Here is a 24,011-nt window from a genome sequence, read left to right on the forward strand (position 1 = left end):
GAGTTTATCAAAACCCGTCTGTTACAGCTGCTTTACAAAGACGGGTCCATTTTCACATCCGTGTTTTTTTTCTTCATCAGGTTTCCTACAACTTAATCACATTAATTCAATTGCGATCTTTATGACTTCCTGTTTGCCATGTGGTATGTTTCAGGAATAAAAGAATGTCCCCTCTACTTTGCCATATTGGTTTAGATATCATCTGCTTGGTGACAAAACCCTCGCCAACCCTCGCAGCTGTTCTTTTGCGATATAGGGTCAAATAAATCAGAGTTTTCAATGAAACCCGCCACCAAAGTATAATCACCAAATTGATCACCAAAGTTACATAATATCATTAAAAAGCAGCCTCAATGGCGGTTTATACCTCTTCAGAGACGTGGACGGCACATAAAAGGCAAGGGCAAACGGTTTAACAAGGAGCACTCCGGCTAATTATATCGGCGAACTCTGTTGAATGAGGGGTTGCCCTTCACAAACATGTCTTCCATAGATGCACTGGACGAGGAGCAGACAGCCAATCGGATGAGTGTTTGAATCAAGGTCAAGTGAAAGATGCTCAATAGGACCGCGCCACCTTGGAATAATGCTGAAGCCTCTTGCCAGGAGATGCGAGGCTACGGAAAGCTAATTTTCACTGGAAGGTGTAGAATCATCCACTAACCGGTTTTCTGTCAGTGATGTAGGGAAGGTGGATTCTCTTGGTGTAAAATACCTACCAGGTAAATAATTTGATTGTTTAATCGCCGTGGCAATGATGATTTTCTCAATGCTATCTGCCGGCAACGTGAAAGGGAAAATCGCACCGTTACTGTGGCAACATTTTAGACGGGGCATATGCATCCTCTATTGTATTGATTCATAGGCTGCATTAAGAGAATAACAATATCTAGAGAATTTTTGGATTCCTTTTCTTATTGTTAAATATATAAAAGTGTTTTGGTTTTATTCACATGTACTGATGTAACATCATTAAATCCAGAGGAGAAAAAATAGGATGAGAATCCTTCAAACGTCCCTGTGTCAGAGACACAGCCTAGTTTACAACAATGAGCAATGGAATATCTCGATGGACTTTCCATTCTTAGGCTATAACTGTGTTCTTGATCATATTATTTCGCCCTGACCTGCCATCACAGCTATAGTTCGGGTAGGCCATTCGTTCGTTCAGTAGGCTATAGCCTGATAATTCATTTTCATTAGTTGCAAATAGAATAAAGACCACATCATTAAAAAGCCTAACGTCATGGCGCTCATATGAATATTTTACGGTCTCTGTACTGCCTACCGCAAAAATAATGCAGAGATCAGTTCTTTGTGTGAGTTAAACCACGGGTTGTCTGGGCGAGCGCTCCAAACTGTGCGCCAAAATGTGTCTCAGTCAGGTTAGCGCTCTGTGGGTGTTTGCAGAAGAGTCATGCACCCATTCATTTAGAGGGGCACGAAGTACTTTGGGGTGGAGGTTTATAGTATCATAACCCATCATGGTATATAGTATCATGACCCATCATGATATATAGTATCATAACCCATCATGGTTATATAACCCATCATGGTATATAGTATCATAACCCATCATGGTATATAGTATCATGACCCATCATGATATATAGTATCATAACCCATCATGGTTATATAACCCATCATGGTATATAGTATCATAACCCATCATGGTATATAGTATCATAACCCATCATGGTATATAGTATCATAACCCATCATGGTATATAGTATCATAACCCATCATGGTATATAGTATCATAACCCATCATGGTATATAGTATCATAACCCATCATGGTATATAGTATCATAACCCATCATGGTATATAGTATCATAACCCATCATGGTATATAGTATCATCACCCATCATGGTATATAGTATCATAACCCATCATGGCATATAGTATCATAACCCATGATGGTATATAGTATCACAACCCATCATGGTATATAGTATCATAACCCATCATGGTTATATAACCCATCATGGTATATAGTATCATAACCCATCATGGTATGTAATATCATAACCCATCATGGTATATAGTATCATAACCCATCATGGTATATAGTATCATAACCCATCATGGTTATATAACCCATCATGGTATATAGTACCATAACCCACCATGGTATATAGTATCATAACCCATCATGGCATATAGTATCATAACCCATCATGGTTATATAACCCATCATGGTATATAGTACCATAACCCACCATGGTATATAGTATCATAACCCATCATGGTATAAAGTATCATAACCCATCATGGTATGTAGTATCATAACCCATCATGGTATATAGTATCATAACCCATCATGGTATATAGTATCATAACCCATCATGGTATATAGTATCATAACCCATGATGGTATATAGTATCATAACCCATCATGGTATGTAGTATCATAACCCATCATGGTATATAGTATCATAACCCATCATGGTATATAGTATCATAACCCATCATGGTATATAGTATCACAACCCATCATGGTATATAGTATCATAACCCATCATGGTATATAGTATCATAACCCATCATGGTATATAGTATCATAACCCATCATGGTATATAGTATCATAATCCATCATGGTATATAGTATCATAACCCATCATGGTATGTAGTATCATAACCCATCATGGTATGTAGTATCATAACCCAATAATAATTGGTGTGTGTGTGTGTGTGTGTGTGTGTGTGTGTGTGTGTGTGTGTACAACAGGACCTGTGTGATATGACCCTGACAAGAGGATCCTTCACCTATTCCAACGGTGAAGAGTACCATGGGGAGTGGAGGGAAGGCAAGATCCCTCTATCACTTTACTCATCCCTTTATCACTTTACTAATCCCTCTATCACTTTACTCATCCCTCTATCACTTTACTCGTCCCTCTATCGCTTTACTCATCCCTCTATCACTTTACTAATCCCTCTATCACTTTACTAAACCCTCTATCACTTTACTAATCCCTCTATCCTCTATCACTTTACTAATCCCTCTATCCTCTATCACTTTACTAATCCCTCTATCCATCTATCCCGCTACCACTTTACTAATCCCTCTATCACTTTACTAATCCCTCTATCACTTTACTAATCCCTCTATCCTCTATCACTTTACTAATCCCTGTATCCCTCTATAACTCTACTCATCCCTCTATCACTTTAGTCATCCCTCTATCACTTTACTAATCCCTCTATCACTTTACTAATCCCTGTATCCCTTTATCACTTTACTCATCCCTCTATCTCTTTACTCATCCCTCTATCACTTTACTAATCCCCCTATCACTTTACTAATCCCTCTATCCCTTTACTCATCCCTCTATCACTTTACTCATCCCTCTATCACTTTACTCATCCCTCTATCACTTTACTCATCCCTCTATCACTTTACTAATCCCTCTATCCCTCTATCACTTTACTAATCCCTCTATCTCTTTACTAATCCCTCTATCACTTTACTAATCCCTCTATCACTTTACTCATCCCTCTATCCCTCTATCACTTTACTAATCCCTCTATCAGTTTACTAATCCCTCTATCACTACTCATCCCTCTATCACTTTACTCATCCCTCTATCACTTTACTCATCCCTCTATCACTTTACTCATCCCTCTATCACTTTACTAATCCCTCTATCCCTCTATCACTTTATTATTCCCTCTATCACTTTACTAATCCCTCTATCACTTTACTAATCCCTCTATCACTTTACTCATCCCTCTATCACTTTACTCATCCCTCTATCACTTTACTCATCCCTCTATCACTTTACTTATCCCTCTATCACTTTACTAATCCCTCTATCACTTTACTAATCCCTCTATCACTTTACTAATCTCTCTATCACTTTACTCATCCCTCTATCACTTTACTAATCCTTCTATCCCTCTATCACTTTACTAATCCCTCTATCACTTTACTCATCCCTCTATCACTTTACTCATCCCTCTATCACTTTACTCATCCCTCTATAACTTAATCATCCCTCTATCACTTAATCATCCCTCTATCACTTTACTCATCCCTTTATCACTTTACTAATCCCTCTATCACTCTACTCATCCCTCTATCACTTTACTCATCCCTCTATCACTCTACTCATCCCTCTATCACTTTACTAATCCCTCTATCACTTTACTCATCCCAATATCACTTTACTTGTCCCTCTATCACTTTACTCATCCCTCTATCACTTTACTCATCCCTTTATCAATTTACTCATCCCTCTATAACTTTTCTCATCCCTCTATCACTTTACTAATCCCTGTATTCGTCTATCACTCTACTCATCCCTCTATCACTTTACTCATCCCTCTATCACTTTACTCATCCCTCTATCACTTAATCATCCCTCTATCACTTTACTCATCCCTTTATCACTTTACTAATCCCTCTATCACTCTACTCATCCCTCTATCACTTTACTCATCCCTCTATCACTTTACTCATCCCTCTATCACTTTACTAATCCCTCTATCACTTTACTCATCCCAATATCACTTTACTTGTCCCTCTATCACTTTACTCATCCCTCTATCACTTTACTCATCCCTTTATCAATTTACTCATCCCTCTATAACTTTTCTCATCCCTCTATCACTTTACTAATCCCTGTATTCGTCTATCACTCTACTCATCCCTCTATCACTTTACTCATCCCTCTATCACTTTACTCATCCCTCTATCACTTAATCATCCCTCTATCACTTTACTCATCCCTTTATCACTTTACTAATCCCTCTATCACTCTACTCATCCCTCTATCACTTTACTCATCCCTCTATCACTTTACTCATCCCTCTATCACTTTACTAATCCCTCTATCACTTTACTCATCCCAATATCACTTTACTTGTCCCTCTATCACTTTACTCATCCCTCTATCACTTTACTCATCCCTTTATCAATTTACTCATCCCTCTATAACTTTTCTCATCCCTCTATCACTTTACTAATCCCTGTATCCCTCTATCACTCTACTCATCTCTCTATCACTTTACTCATCCCTCTATCACTTTACTAATCCCTCTATCACTTTACTAATCCCTGTATCCCTCTATCACTTTACTAATCCCTCTATCATTTTACTCATCCCTCTATCACTTTACTCATCCCTCTATCACTTTACTCATCCCTCTATCACTTTACTAATCCCTCTATCCCTCTATCACTTTACTAATCCCTCTATCACTTTACTCATCCCTATATCACTTTACTCATCCCTTTATCATGTTACTCATCTCTTTATCACTTTACTCATCCCTCTATCCTCTATCACTTTACTAATCCCTCTATCCCTCTATCCCTCTATCACTTTACTAATCCCTCTATCCCTCTATCACTTTACTCATCCCTTTATCATGTTTCTCATCCCTTTATCACTTTACTCATCCCTTTTTCATGTTACTTATCCCTTTATCACTTTACTAATCCCTCTATCAATTTTCTCATCCCTCTATCACTTTACTCATCCCTCTATCACTTTACTAATTCCTATATCACTTTACTCATCCCTCTATCACTTTACTCATCTCTCTATCACTTTACTCATCCCTCTATCCCTCTATCACTTTACTAATCCCTCTATCCCTCTATCACTTTACTCATCCCTCTATCACTTTACTCATCCTTCTATCCCTCTACCACTTTACTAATCCCTCTATCACTTTACTAATCCCTCTATCCCTCTGTCACTTTACTAATCCCTCTATCCCTTTATCCCTTTATCACTTTACTCATCCCTCTATCCCTCTATCACTTTACTCATCCCTCTATCCCTCTACCACTTTACTAATCCCTCTATCACTTTACTAATCCCTCTATCCCTCTATCACTTTACTAATCCCTCTATCCCTTTATCCCTCTATCACTTTACTCATCCCTCTATCCCTCTATCACTTTACTCATCCCTCTATCACTTTACTCATCCCTCTATTCTCTATCACTTTACTAATCCCTCTATCCCTCTATCACTTTACTAATCCCTCTATCCTCTATCCCTCTATCACTTTACTAATCCCTCTATCACTTTACTCATCTCTCTATCACTTTACTAATCCCTCTATCACTTTACTAATCCCTCTATCACTTTACTCATCCCTCTATCAGTTTACTAATCCCTCTATCACTACCCATCCCTCTATCACTTTACTCATCCCCCTATCACTTTACTCATCTCTCTATCACTTTACTAATCCCTCTATCACTTTACTAATCCCTCTATCACTTTACTAATCCCTCTATCACTTTACTCATCCCTCTATCAGTTTACTAATCCCTCTATCACTACCCATCCCTCTATCACTTTACTCATCCCTCTATCACTTTACTAATCCCTCTATCACTTTACTAATCCCTCTATCACTTTACTCATCCCTCTATCACTTTACTCATCCCTCTATCAGTTTACTCATCCATTTATCACTTTACTCATCCCTCTATCACTCTACTCATCCCTCTATCACTTTACTCATCCCTTTATCACTTATAGCTGGTCTCAGACAATCCTGCAGGTGAAGAAGCCGGTGTGGGGGTCCTGGGCTGGCGTGGTTACACGGTTACACGTACTGCCAAATTCTCTAAAAGGATGTTGGAGGCGGCTTATGGTAGAGAAATTAACATTAAATCCTCTGGCAATAGCTCTGGTGGACATTCCTGAAGTCAGCATGCCAATTGCACACTCCCTCAAAACTTGAGACTAACATCTATGATGTTGTGTTGTTTGACAAAAAGGCACATTTTAGAGTGGCCTTTTATTGTCCCTAGCACAAGGTGCACCTGTGTAATGATCGTACTGAATAATCAGCTTCTTGATATGCCACATCTGTCAGGTGGATGGATTATCTTGGCAGAGGAGAAATGCTCATTAACAGGGACATAAACACATTTTGAGAGAAATAAGCTTTTTGTGCGTATGGAACATTTCTGGGATCTTTTATTTCAGCTCATGAAACATGGGACCAACACTTTACATGTTGCGTTTCTTTTCTTACTCGGCATAAATACAACATGCATGTACTCCAACAGTACACGTCAGACATGAAAGTAAAGTTAGCAGGTACTTTACATGCTCCATTCCCCCTCTGGATGTATTTCTCACTGTGTCAGCCTCAGGTGTCTGGAGGTTTCAAACGAATCAAAAGTCTCAACTCAGTCCAGATTGTTGCTTCTGAGTAAACAGCAGAGAGGAGTGGTAGGCCGGAGCCTAAGGGTGTGTCGTCTGTACTAATTCTAGGTCAAAAACAGAATCCGTATCCACCGGCAATTCTCTACAGACTATATACCCTCTGCTGTCATAGCGACAACACACATACAAATACACAAGCAAACAAATACACACACACACACACACAGCCGCGTAATATCCACATTAACGCTACACTGACCAAACCAGTATTTGCAGTTTGACAAAAACACGAGACGTCACGGTAGCCCCAGAGATAAAGGATGCCACAATAACTAGAGAACAAGTTTGGAGCTATTTTAGAAAACCGTTCTGTTTAACTGATAACATATGGTGGCTTCAGAGAGGTCAGAGGTCATTTGGTGTGTCTGGTGTGTTGTTTAGTTCCCTTGTTGTAAGGGTGATTGTTTGTATTGACAGGTATAGCTAACAGGTTGAATTGGGACACACAGGAGACAGGCTGACTGATGGCATATCTTTAATTATCCACCGTTCAAGTCTGTTATTAGCTAAGAAAGACAACTTTGAGAGAGATGTTTGTGTGTGTGTGTGTGTGTGTGTGTGTGTGTGTGTGTGTGTGTGTGTGTGTGTGTGTGTGTGTGTGTGTGTGTGTGTGTGTGTGTGTGTGTTTGTGTGTGTGTGTGTGTGTGTTTTTGTGTGTGTGTGTGTGTATGTGTGTGTGTGTGTGTGTGTGTGCGTGTGTTTGTTTGTGTGTGTGTCCAGTAGCACTACTGCTTTAGCTAAACTGGTAAGGCTAATTACTCTGTACAATAGGGGAAATGAATTAGTTGTAATACTGGGGGGAAATTAATTAGTTGTAATACAAAGGGGAAATTAATTAGTTGTAATACTATGGGGAAATTAATTAGTTTTAATGCTATGGGGAAATTAATTAGTTGTAATACTATGGGGAAATTAATTAGTTTTAATGCTATGGGGAAATTAATTAGTTGTAATACAAAGGGGAAATTAATTAGTTGTAATACTAGGGGAAATGAATTAGTTGTAATACTAGGGGAAATGAATTAGTTGTAATACTGGGGAAAATGAATTAGTTGTAATACTAGGGGAAATGAATTAGTTGTAATACTGGGGGAAATTAATTAGTTGTAATACTGGGGGAAATGAATTAGTTGTAATACTGGGGGAAATGAATTACTTGTAATACTGGGGGAATGAATTAGTTGTAATAGTATGGGGAGATGTTTGTGTGTTATACATATCTTGCTTGGAAACAACTTGTGGCATTGATAATAGTTCTGTCAAACTGTCAAGTCATTTCCCATACATTTTCGTTCAGAATGTTTTTGACAGTTCAGGAATTTGACCTTGATCACGTGAGCTAGAGAAACATGGGCTAGAAATGCACTTTCTCGTGTCCTTTAAGTTTTAAATGGTAGCTATTTCAACCCTCTTGCCTCGTGTAAGACGACTGACGTCCCTGCTTGACAAATCAAATCAAATGTTATTGGTCACATACACATGGTTAGCAGATCTTATTGCGAGTGTAGCGAAATGCTTATGCTTCTAGATCCGAAAGCGAGGCAGTATCTAACAGGTAATATCTAACAATTCCACAACAAAACCTACTATCTAACCAACATTCAGTGGACCTCAGTCAGTGGAAGGAAGCCTTGTGAAATCTCAGCCACCGCCTCTTACTTAACTCTACTTGGCTGGCTTCGACACTGAGATTTGGGGGACACAAATCCCATGTCAACACCGTACGGCCCACACACACACATACACACGCACGTGCAGACTCACATTAAGGGCTTATAAGTAAGCACCTGTTGTATTCGGTGCATGTGACAAATACAATTTGATTTGATTCCGGAAGGCTCTTGACTGTATTTCGTCTAACAGCCAGTTTAGTTTTACCTCGCCGTCCAAATCTCATTAAAAAAAAAAAACTGAACTGAGATTAGAGAGAGGAGGTTTGCGTAGTCATAGTGACAGATGGCACATCTAATTTAGTCAATCTACACCACTAGCTGGCAGCCCTGTGCTCTTTCATCCCCTCCCTCCCTCACCCTTTCCTCTCCCTCTCTCACCCCTCCCTCCCTCACCCTTGCCTCTCCCTCTCTCACCTCTCTGTCCCTCACCCTTTCCTCTCCCTCTCTCACCCCTCCCTCCCTCCCCCTTTCCTCTCCCTCTCTCACCCCTCCTACCTCACCCTTTCCTCTCCCTCTCTCACCCCTCCTCCCTCACCCCTCTCTCACCCCTCCTCCCTCCAGTCCTCTCACCCCTCCTCCCTCCAGTCTTCTCACCCCTCCTCCCTCCAGTCCTCTCACCCCTCCTCCCTCCACTCCTCTCACCCCTCCTCCCTCCACTCCTCTCACCCCTCCTCCCTCACCCCCTTCCTAAATCCTAATACTGTGTTATACTAATTTAGTACACTAGTATTTGGCAGCAGAAAACCACCCTCATCTCTCTCACTCACCCTCACCTCCCTCCACCCTCCCCCTTCCTCTCCCTCTTTCACCCTCACCTCACCTCCCCCTCCCTCCACCCTCCCCCTCCTCTCTCACTCTCACCTCCCTCCACCCTCCCCCTTCCTCTCCCTCTCTCACTCTCACCTCCCCCTTCCTAAATCCTAATCCACTGTGTTCACTTGTGTGCTCCGATACTTTACGTTCAAACGTATTGCTGCCCAAATACCTATTTCACCTGACCTCATTCAGTGGACTCCATTCAGTGGACCCCATGCAGTGGACCCCATTCAGTGGATCTCATGCAGTGGACCTCATTCAGTGGACCCCATTCAGTGGACCTCATTCAGTGGACCTCATTCAGTGGACCTCATGCAGTGGACCTCATTCAGTGGACCCCATTCAGTGGACCTCATTCAGTGGACCTCATTCAGTGGACCTCATTCAGTGGACTCCATGCAGTGGACCTCATTCAGTGGACCCAATTCAGTGGACTCCATGCAGTGGACCTCATTCAGTGGACTCCATGCAGTGGACTCCACTCAGTGGACCCCATGAAGTGGACCTCATTCAGTGGACCTCATTCAGTGGACCTCATTCAGTGGACCCCATGCAGTGGACCTCATTCAGTGGACCTCATTCAGTGGACCTCATTCAGTGGACCCCATGCAGTGGACCTCATTCAGTGGACCTCATGCAGTGGACCCCATTCAGTGGACTCCATGCAGTGGACCTCATTCAGTGGACTCCATGCAGTGGACTCCATGCAGTGGACCTCATTCAGTGGACTCCATGCAGTGGACCTCATTCAGTGGACTCCATGCAGTGGACTCCATGCAGTGGACCTCATTCAGTGGACTCCATGCAGTGGACTCCATGCAGTGGACCTCATTTAGTGGACTCCATACAGTGGACCTCATTCAGTAGGCTACAATTGGGAGAATGCTGTAGCCTACAATACACACAGTTGTAAAATACAGTGTGTTGAGACATGGCTGGAATGCCTCCTAGAGGGTATGTGTTAAATCTACATAGACTGACAGGACAAAACATCTACATTAGAATTCTTTCTTTTTTTTACTTGCTATATTTTTTTTACTCACATTCTTTACTAGAAGTGACAAGGCAGCCTGTTTGTTAAGTTCCAGGAACATTCAGAGACCCTGAGATTGGTATGTCTTAGAGCAAGAAAATCTTTTAGTCCCACTTCACTGTTAAATTACTTTCGATCCAACTGCCCACGAAAAGTGTCATTTTCTTTAACTACATAGGTTACAGAGACCCTGAGATGTATGTTTGAATAGAACATGCCCAGGTCTCCCAAAGAAACAACAGTATAGAAGTTAACAAGGACCAAGGAAAGACAGGCAGCCTCTTTTCAACTTCCAAGAACATTTGGAAGCCCTGAGAGTTGTATTTGGAAGCCCTGAGAGGTGTATTTGGAAGCCCTGAGAGGTGTATTTGGAAGCCCTGGGAGTTGTATTTGGAAGCCCTGAGAGGTGTATTTGGAAGCCCTGAGAGGTGTATTTGGAAGCCCTGAGAGGTGTATTTGGAAGCCCTGGGAGTTGTATTTGGAAGCCCTGAGAGGTGTATTTGGAAGCCCTGAGAGGTGTATTTGGAAGCCCTGAGAGGTGTATTTGGAAGCCCTGGGAGTTGTATTTGGAAGCCCTGAGAGGTGTATTTGGAAGCCCTGAGAGGTGTATTTGGAAGCCCTGAGAGGTGTATTTGGAAGCCCTGGGAGTTGTATTTGGAAGCCCTGGGAGTTGTATTTGGAAGCCCTGAGAGGTGTATTTGGAAGCCCTGAGAGGTGTATTTGGAAGCCCTGGGAGTTGTATTTGGAAGCCCTGAGAGGTGTATTTGGAAGCCCTGAGAGGTATATTTGGAAGCACTGAGAGGTGTATTTGGAAGCCCTGAGAGGTTATTTTTTTTTCCTGACCCAACCACCCCATGACAAGTGATGTGGGTTTGAGTAGACAGACCTGGCACTTCTAAATAAGCTGCATGTATAGTCTAAAGAACAAGGACAAAAGTGAGAAAGACGGACAGCTAGACAGACAGACAGACAGACAGACAGACAGACAGACAGACAGACAGACAGATATAGACATCTGGATATACAGATTGATAGATAGATAGACAGACAGACAGATAGACAGACAGCTAGATAGACAGCTAGACAGCAGCTAGATAGACAGACAGCTAGTCAGACAGCTAGATAGACATACAGCTAGATAGACAGCTAGTCAGACAGCTAGACATACAGCTAGACAGACAGCTAGACAGACAGCTAGATAGACAGCTAGTCAGACAGCTAGTCAGACAGCTAGACAGACAGCTAGACATACAGCTAGACAGACAGCTAGACAGACAGCTAGTCAGACAGCTAGACAGACAGCTAGACATACAGCTAGACATACAGCCAGACAGACGGCTAGTCAGACAGCTAGACATACAGCTAGACAGACAGCTAGACAGACAGCTAGACAGACAGCTAGTCAGACAGCTAGACAGACAGCTAGACATGCAGCTAGACATACAGCTAGTCAGACAGCTAGTCAGACAGCTAGACAGACAGCTAGACAGACAGCTAGACAGACAGCTAGATAGACATACAGCTAGATAGACAGCTAGTCAGACAGCTAGTCAGACAGCTAGACAGACAGCTAGACAGACAGCTAGACAGACAGCTAGACAGACAGCTAGACAGACAGCTAGACATACAGCTAGACAGACAGCTAGACAGACAGCTAGACAGACAGCTAGACAGACAGCTAGACATACAGCTAGACAGACAGCTAGACAGACAGCTAGACAGACTATTTTGAAGCTCTAAGTACTGACAAAGAGCCTGACTCTGGTTGTAAGGTATTTGGAGCAATTGAGTGTTCTGGCCCTATTATAATAATATTACTTCACAATTACTTCACGACCCAACTACCTGAAGAATAGCCATGCAGATTTGACCAACAAAGGCCTTCATGTACTGTATAGTCTGTACGGATAAAGGCGAGACAGACAGGCTTTTTTAAAGGTACAGGCCGAAACTCAGAGAGTCTATATAGCAGCTGTACTATAGAGCTGGTGGTTTCATATGGTCCAATAAGCTCTTCACCTTGCATTAACCTCTTCCACATGACGCATCTTTATCCTTTATCCACATGGTGATTTATGAACAATTATTATGAAAAAGAAGGTGGTCTTTTGATTTCTTTCATTCATGTTTTAAAGTGAATTTGACATTTTTTATTTTTGTCCAGTTCGGTCTATTGCAATTTAATTTTGCACTAACTTGCCTGCTCGCTAACTAACTGATAACTAACATAACTAACTAACTTGTGACTAACTAGCTGATAACGAATAAACGTGTAACTAACTAACTACTAACTGACTTATTTGTGTATTTTATTTAACCTTTATTTATTCAATAAATGTTAAATAATTAAGAACAAATTCTTATTTACAATGATGGTCTAGCTAACTGGTAACCAACTAACTAACTGGTATTGTCTGTCCCCCAGGTCTGAGACATGGTCTAAGCCAGTAACTAGCTGGTATTGTCTGTCCCCCAGGTCTGAGACATGGTCTAGGCCAGTAACTAACTGGTTTGTCTGTCCCCCAGGTCTGAGACATGGTCTAGGCCAGTAACTAACTGGTTTGTCTGTCCCCCAGGTCTGAGACATGGTCTAGGCCAGTAACTAACTGGTTTGTCTGTCCCCCAGGTCTGAGACATGGTCTAGGCCAGTAACTAACTGGTTTGTCTGTCCCCCAGGTCTGAGACATGGTTTAGGCCAGTAACTAACTGGTTTGTCTGTCCCCCAGGTCTGAGACATGGTCTAGGCCAGTAACTAACTGGTTTGTCTGTCCCCCAGGTCTGAGACATGGTTTAGGCCAGTAACTAACTGGTTTGTCTGTCCCCCAGGTCCGAGACATGGTCTAGGCCAGTAACTAACTGGTTTGTCTGTCCCCCAGGTCTGAGACATGGTCTAGGCCAGTAACTAACTGGTTTGTCTGTCCCCCAGGTCTGAGACAAGGTCTCGGCCAGTAACTAACTGGTTTGTCTGTTTTCCAGGCCTGAGACAAGGTCTAGGCCAGTAACTAACTGGTTTGTCTGTTTTCCAGGCCTGAGACATGGCCTAGGCCAGTAACTAACTGGTTTGTCTGTCCCCCAGGTCTGAGACATGGTCTAGGCCAGTAACTAACTGGTTTGTCTGTCCCCCAGGTCTGAGACATGGTCTAGGCCAGTAACTAACTGGTTTGTCTGTCCCCCAGGTCTGAGACATGGTCTAGGCCAGTAACTAACTGGTTTGTCTGTACCCCAGGTCTGAGACATGGTCTAGGCCAGTAACTAACTGGTTTGTCTGTCCCCCAGGTCTGAGACATGGTCTAGGCCAGCTGACGTTAAGTGACGGGACGTGTTACACTGGTCAGTTCGAGAACGGACTCTTCAACGGCTGTGGGATGCTGGTCTTCCCTGATGGATCCAGGTAACAATGTCTCACCATTCCTATTTCACCTTTGACCCTGCTAATGACATTAAAACTGTCTGACGTCTAAAATGCCGGCTGTGTCTAAAACGACCCTATTCCCCCTTACAGCACATTTATATTGACCGATGCCCTGAGGCAACGTGTTGCATTTAGATATCTCCCCTGTTCATTGTCTTCATTCGTGTTACTTCTAACTGGAAAAGACTTCCTTACCGCGTCCATGTGGTTTTGCAAACAGATGTTCTCTTAGTGTTGTGATTTTAGAAGCAACAGGCACCGCTTTCCTCTAGATCCAACTCTACTCCGATGTCACACAAAGTCATGTGGGGATGCAATTTGTGTTGCTTGCATCGCAATTATAACCAACCTCCTTCACCTTGAGAGCAGAGCTTGATTGAGATAATTAAGTGTCAGTTGCTTTAACGAGGATCTCGGCAACGTCACCCACTGCGCGGCTAAAGTAAAACGAATCGCTGCACAAATGGACTTTTTTTTGCTGTGTATTGTATTCCGTGTCACAGAGCACGTAGCAGACCTGGGTTGTGAGAACAGGAGAATGGATCAGTCCATCAGTGAAGATTCCACCCACCTCAGGTCAAGGTTCTCTGCTTATATTTGTCTGTGTTCTGACAGCATTCTGTTCTTGTTCGAGACTTCTTGGTGACATTTCTCAGCTGAATGATATCTATTATATGACAGCATAGCTCACTAAATAGTTATGCACCAGACAACTGCCTAACAAATACATTTTTTTAAATCCACTCAAAACAAAGTTAACACAATCAGTGTGCAGAAACAAACTCCTTGACATTGGGGTCCTATTCATTATGGTAAGCAATGAAAAACACTTTTAAATGCTTTGCTACAGAAAACTAAAATCAGAATCATAGTGTTCCTTGGTGATATGGTGCTGCTAGTGAAAGGAAACAAGGTCAGAATGTTACCTGGGGATATGGTGCTGCTAGTGAAAGACAAGATAGTCAGAATGTTACTTGGTGATATGGTGCTGCTAGTAAAAGACAACATAGTCAGAATGTTACTTGGTGATATGGTGCTGCTAGTAAAAGACAACATAGTCAGAATGTTACTTGGTGATATGGTGCTGCTAGTGAAAGGAAACATGGCCAGAATGTTACCTGGGGATATGGTGCTGCTAGTGAAAGACAAGATAGTCAGAATGTTACTTGGTGATATGGTGCTGCTAGTAAAAGACAACATAGTCAGAATGTTACTTGGTGATATGGTGCTGCTATGAAAGACAAGATAGTCAGAATGGTCCCTGGTGATATGGTGCTGCTAGTGAAAGACAACATAGTCAGAATGGTCCCTGGTGATATGGTGCTGCTAGTAAAAGACAACATAGTCAGAATGTTACTTGGTGATATGGTGCTGCTAGTGAAAGACAACCTAGTCAGAATGTTACCTGGTGATATGGTGCTGCTAGTGAAAGATAACATAGTCAGAATGTTACTTGGTGATATGGTGCTGCTAGTGAAAGACAACCTAGTCAGAATGTTACTTGGTGATATGGTGCTGCTAGTGAAAGACACCATAGTCAGAATGTTACTTGTTGATATTGTTCTGCTAGTGAAAGACAACATAGTCAGAATGTTACTTGGTGATATGGTGCTACTAGTGAAAGACACCATAGTCAGAATGTTACTTGTTGATCTTGTTCTGCTAGTGAAAGACAACATAGTCAGAATGTTACTTGGTGATATGGTGCTGCTAGTGAAAGACAACATAGTCAGAATCTTACTTGGTGATATGGTGCTGCTAGTGAAAGACAACATAGTCAGAATGTTACTTAATGATATGGTGCTGCTAGTGAAAGACACCATAGTCAGAATGTTACCTGGTGATATGGTGCTGCTAGTGAAAGATAACATAGTCAGAATGTTACTTGGTGATATGGTGCTGCTTTTGAATGACAACATAGTCAGAATGTTACTTGGTGATATGGTGCTGCTAGTGAAAGACAACATAGTCAGAATCTTACTTGGTGATATGGTGCTGCTAGTGAAAGACAACATAGTCAGAATGTTACTTGGTGATATGGTGCTGCTAGTGAAAGACAAGATAGTCAGAATGGTTCCTGGTGATATGGTGCTGCTAGTAAAAGACAACATAGTCAGAATGTTACTTGATGATATGGTGCTGCTAGTGAAAGACAACATAGTCAGAATGTTACTTGGTGATATGGTGCTGCTAGTGAAAGACACCATAGTCAGAATGTTACTTGTTGATATTGTTCTGCTAGTGAAAGACAACATAGTCAGAATGTTACTTGGTGATATGGTGCTGCTAGTGAAAGACACCATAGTCAGAATGTTACCTGGTGATATGGTGCTGCTAGTGAAAGATAACATAGTCAGAATGTTACTTGGTGATATGGTGCTGCTAGTGAAAGACAACCTAGTCAGAATGTTACTTGGTGATATGGTGCTACTAGTGAAAGACACCATAGTCAGAATGTTACTTGTTGATCTTGTTCTGCTAGTGAAAGACAACATAGTCAGAATGTTACTTGGTGATATGGTGCTGCTAGTGAAAGACAACATAGTCAGAATCTTACTTGGTGATATGGTGCTGCTAGTGAAAGACAACATAGTCAGAATGTTACTTGATGATATGGTGCTGCTAGTGAAAGACACCATAGTCAGAATGTTACCTGGTGATATGGTGCTGCTAGTGAAAGATAACATAGTCAGAATGTTACTTGGTGATATGGTGCTGCTTTTGAATGACAACATAGTCAGAATGTTACTTGGTGATATGGTGCTGCTAGTGAAAGACAACATAGTCAGAATGTTACTTGGTGATATGGTGCTGCTAGTGAAAGACAACCTAGTCAGAATGTTACTTGGTGATATGGTGCTGCTAGTGAAAGATAACATAGTCAGAATTGTACCTGGTAATATGGTCCTGCTAGTCAAAGACAACATAGTCAGAATGTTACCTGGTGATATGGTGCTGCTAGTAAAAGACAACATAGTCAGAATGTTACCTGGTGATATGGTGCTGCTTTTGAATGACAACATAGTCAGAATGTTACCTGGTGATATGGTGCTGCTAGTGAAAGACAACATAGTCTGAATGTTACCTGGTGATATGGTGCTGCTAGTGAAAGACAACATATTCAGAATGTTACCTGGTGATATGGTGCTGCTAGTGAAAGACAACATAGTCAGAATGTTACCTGGTGATATGGTGCTGCTAGTAAAAGACAACATAGTCAGAATGTTACCTGGTGATATGGTGCTGCTTTTGAATGACAACATAGTCAGAATGTTACCTGGTGATATGGTGCTGCTTTTGAATGACAACATAGTCAGAATGTTACCTGGTGATATGGTGCTGCTAGTGAAAGACAACATAGTCAGAATGTTACCTGGTGATATGGTGCTGCTAGTGAAAGACAACATATTCAGAATGTTACCTGGTGATATGGTGCTGCTAGTGAAAGACAACATAGTCAGAATGTTACCTGGTGATATGGTGCTGCTTTTGAATGACAGCATAGTCAGAATGATACCTGGTGATATGGTGCTGCTAGTAAAAGACAACATAGTCAGAATGTTACCTGGTGATATGGTGCTGCTAGTAAAAGACAACATAGTCAGAATGTTACCTGGTGATATGGTGCTGCTAGTGAACGACAACATAATCAGAATGTTACCTGGTGATATGGTGCTGCTAGTGAACGACAACATTTAGATACAGAATACAGACAAGTTAAAACAAAGGTTACGTTTGATACACAGTGGGTATACGGTTCATTCACAGTGTGTAAACTATTGATACACAGTGGCTGTATAGTTTCAGTATAAATATGTCTATTTTCAGAGATGAACAGAGTGCAATGCAGTATAGTACAGTTATTTAGATTACAGTTCAGAGATGGCTTGATGCGGTGTGCAGCATCGAGTCCATAGTCCTTCAGTCTCTATTGGCCAGATAGCTGGTTGGTGAGGGCCACGGTGCGGGCCACGGTGAGGGCCACGGTGAGGGCCACGGTGCGGGCCACGGTGAGGGCCACGGTGAGGGCCACGGTGAGGGCCACGGTGAGGGCCACGGTGCGGGCCACGGTGAGGGCCACGGTGAGGGCCACGGTGAGGGCCACGGTGAGGGCCACGGTCCGGGGGAATAAACTTTTCAGGTGGCAGTTTTTGTCATGAGTGACCTGAACCGCCTGCCAGAGGGGCATTTTTGGAGAAGGGGGTGACCGGGTGGGAGGTGTTGGCAATGATCTTTCCTGCACACTTCCTTGCCCTGGAGTCGAGCAGGACCTCGATGGAGGGCAGGTGGCAGCCGATGACCCTCTCTGCAGATCCGACAATGCATTGTAGTTTTCCCTTGCGGCGGGCAGATCCAGGCCCAAAGCAGACGGTTATAGAGGTGAGGATGGATTCGATGGTTAATGCGTAAAACCGGCTCAGGATTGACTGGGAGATTGAGTTTTTTCACCTGTCGCAAGTCATACATCTGCTGCTGTGCCTTCTTGGCGACCTCCGTGATGCTGTCCTCCCATTTGAGGTTGTGGGAGATGATGGTGCCCAGGAATTTGAGTGATTCAACTGTGTTAACAGCTGAGCCATCAATCTAGAGGCGGAGAGATTGTGGGGGGCATTTTCTAAAGTCAACCACCATTTTCACGGTTTTCTCTGTGTTGAGTTCCAGGATATTGCGACTGCACCGTGCCATTAACCTGTCGACCTCTCCATGGTACATGGACTCATCGCCTACGGTGATGACTAGAGCTGTGTCATCTGCAAAATTGAGTAGTTTGACAAATGCGTTGTTGGAGGTGCAGTCATTGGTGTAGAGTGAGTAGAGGCGAGAGCACGCATCCTTGTGGCGCTCCAGTTGGACAGGAAGTCAGTGTCCCACTGACAGATGGAACTGGACACGTTCAGCTAGGAGTGTCTTGTAACAGTTCTGGGATGATGCTATTGAATGCTGAACTAAAATCCACAAACAAAATCACTGCATATGTCTTTGGGTTATCCAGGTGTTTGATGATGTAGCGTAGGTTCATGTTGTGTGAGGTATCCTAGCGGTTAACTTGTTGAGTGTAGGGGGCAGTATTTTGATGTTTGGATGAAAAACGTACCCAAATGAATCTGCCTATTTCTCAGGCCCAGAATCTAGAATATGCATATAATCAGATTAGGATAGAAAACACTCTAAAGTTTCCAAAACTGTCAAAATATTGTCTGTGAGTATAACAGAACTGATATTGCAGGTGAAAACCTGAGGAAAATCCAACAAGGAAGTGCCTAAGAGAAACTAATCTCCCTGTTCCGTTGCATGCCTTCCCTCCATTTAAAGGGATATCAACCAGATTCCTTTCTCTATGGCTTCCACATGGTGTGAACAGTTTTTAGACATAGTTTCAGGCTTTTATTCTGAAAAATGAGTGAGAATGATCACATCGCATTATTGGATAGCTGGGTGCCAGCAGCGTTTTGAATGCGCCAACAGAGTGGAGCAGACATTTTCTCTCTCTCTCCTATTGAAGAAGCTACAGTCCGGTTGAAATATTATCGATTATATATTGTAAAAACAACCTGAGGATTGATTATAAAAAACGTTTGACATGTTTCTACGAACTTTACGGATACTATTTGGAATTTTCATCTGCCCCGTCGTGACCGCTCGAGCCTGTGGATTTCTGAACATAACGCGCCAACCAAATGTAGGTATTTTGGATATAAAAATAATCTTTATGGAACAAAAGGAACATTTATTGTGTAACTGGGAGTCTCGTGAGGGCAAACATCCGAAGATCATCAAAGGTAAGCGATTCATTTTATTGCTTTTCTGACTTTCGTGACCAATCTTCTTTGCTGCTAGCTGTTTGTAATGTTTTGTCTGCTGAGAGAGATGTCCTTACATAAATGCTTGGTATGCTTTCGCCGAAAAGCTTTTTTGAAATCGGACACGCCAGGTGGACTAACAACAAGCTAAGCTGTGTTTTGCTATATTGCACTTGTGATTTCATGAAAATTAAATATTTTTAGTAATTTAATTTGAATTTGGCACTCTGCAATTCAGCGGATGATGCCGGAAATGATCCCGCTAACGGGATGGGTGCGTCAAGAAGTTTTAACATCGCTTGGCCAGTAACCAAAAGGTCTCTGGTTCATATCCCTGAGCCGACTAGGTGAGCAAGGCACTTGCTCCTGTAAGTCGCTCTCGATAAGAGGGTCTGTTAATTGACTAAAATGTAAATGTTGACAGCATTGTCCACAGACCTGATAATTTCTTATTGGACAAACCCAGTTAGTTCCTCCCTGTTTCCATCTGTGTTCTTCCGTTTGGTGCCTAATGAACACACCCCACTGTTTGTGCATCTGTGTGTCTCTTGCAGGTACGAAGGAGACTTCATTCAGGGGAAGTTCCAAGGCGCAGGCGTCTTCAGTCGTTTCGACGGGATGAAGTTCGAGGGAGAGTTCAAGAGTGGATGTGTGCAGGGATACGGTAAACAGTAGAATCTCAGCAACACTCTCTTTATACTTCTCTTATAAGGTTGAACTAAACAAGTTAATTCTCTCTCTCTCTCACTGTTAAATTACACAACTCACTTTGTAAAAGGAATCTGTAGCAGGGTCTTTTTCAATTATTCTGTATATTTAGAGTGGGGTTTAATGTGTAGCAGTAAGGTTAGATTTAGGTTTAAAACCTCTATGGGATCGGTGGAGCTAACATAGGCTAATGCGATTAGCATTAAGTTGTAAGTAACAAGAACATTTCCCAGGTCATAGACATATCTGATATTGGCAGAAAGCCGAAATTCTTGTTAATCTACAACATTTTGAACAGAAATGCAATGGTTCATTGATTCAGTCTAAAACTTTGAAAATACACTGCTGCCATCTAGTGGCCAAAACCTAAATTGCGCCTGGGCTGGAATAATACAATATGGCCTTTCTCTTGCATTTCAAATATGATTGTACAAAACAAATACAAAAAAATGCATGTTTTCTTCTTCGTATTATCTTTTACCGGATCTAATGTGTTATATTCTTTTACGTTGATTTCACATTTACACAAACTTCCAAGTCTTTCCTTTCAAATGGTGTCAAAAATATGCACATCCTTGCTTCAGGTCCTGAGCTACAGGCAGTTAGATTTGGGTATGTCATTTTAGGCAAAAATTGAAAAAAATGGACTGAAGACTTGAACTTAAACATGACCTTTGCAGGTATGCTGACGTTCGCTGACGGAGGTCCGGAAAGAGGGGGAGGAGGAGGAGGAGGAAGAGGAGGAGGAAGAGGAGGGACGAGCCACGAGGGTCTGTTTGAGAGAGGCCAGCTGGTGGGCAGAGAGGGGTGCCAGGGCACGGTGCAGCGGGCACAGGGGGCAGCCGCCAAGGCACGGGCGCTCTCCATGTGACCTGCAGCTAGGGTGCGCTACTCAGGGAGCACTTCACTATCATACTCACACCCTTCTTTTTCTTCATTCATTTCATTCTGTTCTCTGTCTTTACGGCTGTACTCCTCTGTACACAGTGTACAAAACATTAAGAACATCTTTGCTCTCAGAACAGCCTCAGTTCGTCGGGGGCCTGGACTCTACAAGGTGTCGAAAGCGTTCCACAGGGATGCTGGCCCATGTTGACTCTAAATGCTTCCCACAGTTGTGTCAAGTTGACTGGATGTCCTTCGGGTGGTGGACCATTCTTGATACACACAGCAAACTGTTGAGCGTGAAAACCCCAGCAGCGATACAGTTCTTGACACTATCAAACCGGTGCGTCTGGCAAACTCAGACTTTTGATTGTCTCTATTAAAAAGAGGAGGATCCCATCAGCTATCTGTAGGCTAACTATATTTATTTCTCAACTCTCCTAATATTAAGCATATTGCTTCGCTTTACAATCGGAGTAGCCTACCTAGCTGGCATGAAAATGAACCGTGGGAAAAGTGCCTTCCGTTCGCTATTCAAGTGCATATGGCTGAGAGGTACATGATAATGGCCCATTCTAAACCAACATTAATCTCACACCAATATTATTTAGCATATGTAAAGACAAGATTCCATTGAGAATAGTCTGATGGGGGACAATATTATCCCTTGTGAATGATGCCCAGTGTGTGCAATCTAAGGCAAGAAACAGCACATTTTCTTGAGGAAAATGTTTAGATCATAGTCGCATGCATTGTGTGGTCTAGCCCATAGGCCTATATGTTTTGATAAGGTTTGTAATCACAACTAAAGTGGCCAAATAACTCCAAACGTAGCCTCTAAGCCCAAGACCCCTGGAACATGGTTGTAGTGCCCATAGCCTAGTGAAACCTGTTCTTATAAGCCAACATTGTGCGATCGCGTGTGAAAACAGTTTTGACTGGACACCATTTAAAAGAAGATCCCAGCTTTCTCTTACTGCTATATTTATTGCTTCATTCTTCAAATTAAGTTCATGAATCCGCTTTATTGTTGTTCCGTACTTGGCGTTTTAAACGCGTAACCCCACGAAACCTCCATTTGCTTTTCCAGTAAAGGCTACGGATGACGTGTTTAAAAAAAAAAAAATATTCATAAATTATAATTCCACACATATATTAATAGGCTATATGTAAAGACCAGATTAAATTGAGAATAGTCTGATGGGTGAGAATATTATCCAGCGCTTGTCAAATAGTGAATGAGAGACTGATGAAGTGTGTGCAGCCTGCGTAAGAAACACAGCAGAGTGATTCCCTTTCATTCAGCTTTTTTCAAATCATCATTTGTCACGTCATACGGCCTTAGAATGTATTACATTTCTAAACATATAGCCCAACGTTTGTATCACAGCTAAAGTTGCATAAATAAATAAATGAAGCAGAAAGGAAGACCTGTTCCTTTGTTAACCGCTCAACACAGAATAGCCGTATGGGCGCAGTCCCTCGGAAATCGTTTGGAAAAAATATCCTTTCTATTTTATTTAGCTGTGTTCAATTGTATTGTTCTTCATGTAAAATAATATAAAACAATGCCATGGGAATTATAAACTAATCCAGTCTGATAAATGAACTAGTGTCGCCCACAGCCATATGGCATAGCCAGATCAGAGCCTTATCATAAGGAGAACTCAGAGTGTTATTCAGTTCTTCTGTTCTTCTAAAATAGGCAACATTTTCTTCATGTCAACATGTTTCTTTAGACCTGCCTAAAATGAATAATAGATGTATTGTGATGGTGTAGGCTATATTACGTGGATGTATTATACTTTATAAAATGTAGATTTTCCAAAAGGTTCGCATCAGTGGCTTGTAGGCTGTGCATTGAAGCCGGAGATGCTAAACATGTTTATGCTAATCAGCGGTCAATCACCGTGAGATCGGCAGTTATTTGCATGACAATCACCAGCTGACGAAATGTGATGACCGCCACAGCCCTATGTACACTCAGTGTTTATTCCCTTCTTTTGTTTCTCTCTCTTTTCTTTCTTTATCTTGATCTGTGTTTTTTTCTCACCCCTCTTTGTATCCACATCCTCCTCTATCCACGTCTTTCCATTCCTCTCTACGTCTATCATCTGTTTTCCCCTCTGGTTGTGCCTGCTTGGTGCGCTACATGTCATTAGACTTTACCCTCCACATCACAGTCAACCAACGAGCTACTGAATCTGATCCAGGATCTGCTGAGCCAAAACCCACACCTCCTCCTCGTTCCTAACCATTCATTCAACATACGGTGCTACCTACCCACTGCTAAATATGTTCCCAGATCAGCTCTAACCGACACCAACCGCAACTACTCAGGAGTTTAACTAGTGTCCAAGCAGGCAGAGACCATATTTGGATCTGTCACATTTCCACCACGGGTGCTTGGCCTAAAGACTCAGACTTTACACCGGTGCTTGGCCTAAAGACTCAGACTTTACACCGGTGTCCCTGTGGA

General features: G+C 42.2%; 1 protein-coding gene across 1 annotated transcript; it reads left to right on the top strand.

Annotated features, from left to right (window-relative positions):
• The first annotated feature begins 657 nt into the window (after window positions 1-657).
• Window positions 658-21,913, top strand: LOC139423742 (MORN repeat-containing protein 4-like). The gene is made up of 5 exons (XM_071175362.1): window positions 658-722; window positions 2,734-2,812; window positions 14,003-14,117; window positions 20,494-20,603; window positions 21,328-21,913. The coding sequence occupies exons 2-5, from the start codon at window positions 2,746-2,748 to the stop codon at window positions 21,516-21,518; spliced, it is 483 nt and encodes a 160-aa protein (XP_071031463.1). The 5' UTR covers window positions 658-722; window positions 2,734-2,745; the 3' UTR covers window positions 21,519-21,913.
• Window positions 21,914-24,011: the final 2,098 nt, after the last annotated feature.

This window comes from Oncorhynchus clarkii, chromosome 13 (assembly GCF_045791955.1).
Source record: "Oncorhynchus clarkii lewisi isolate Uvic-CL-2024 chromosome 13, UVic_Ocla_1.0, whole genome shotgun sequence".
In the NCBI taxonomy this organism is placed as follows: Eukaryota; Metazoa; Chordata; class Actinopteri; order Salmoniformes; family Salmonidae; genus Oncorhynchus; species Oncorhynchus clarkii.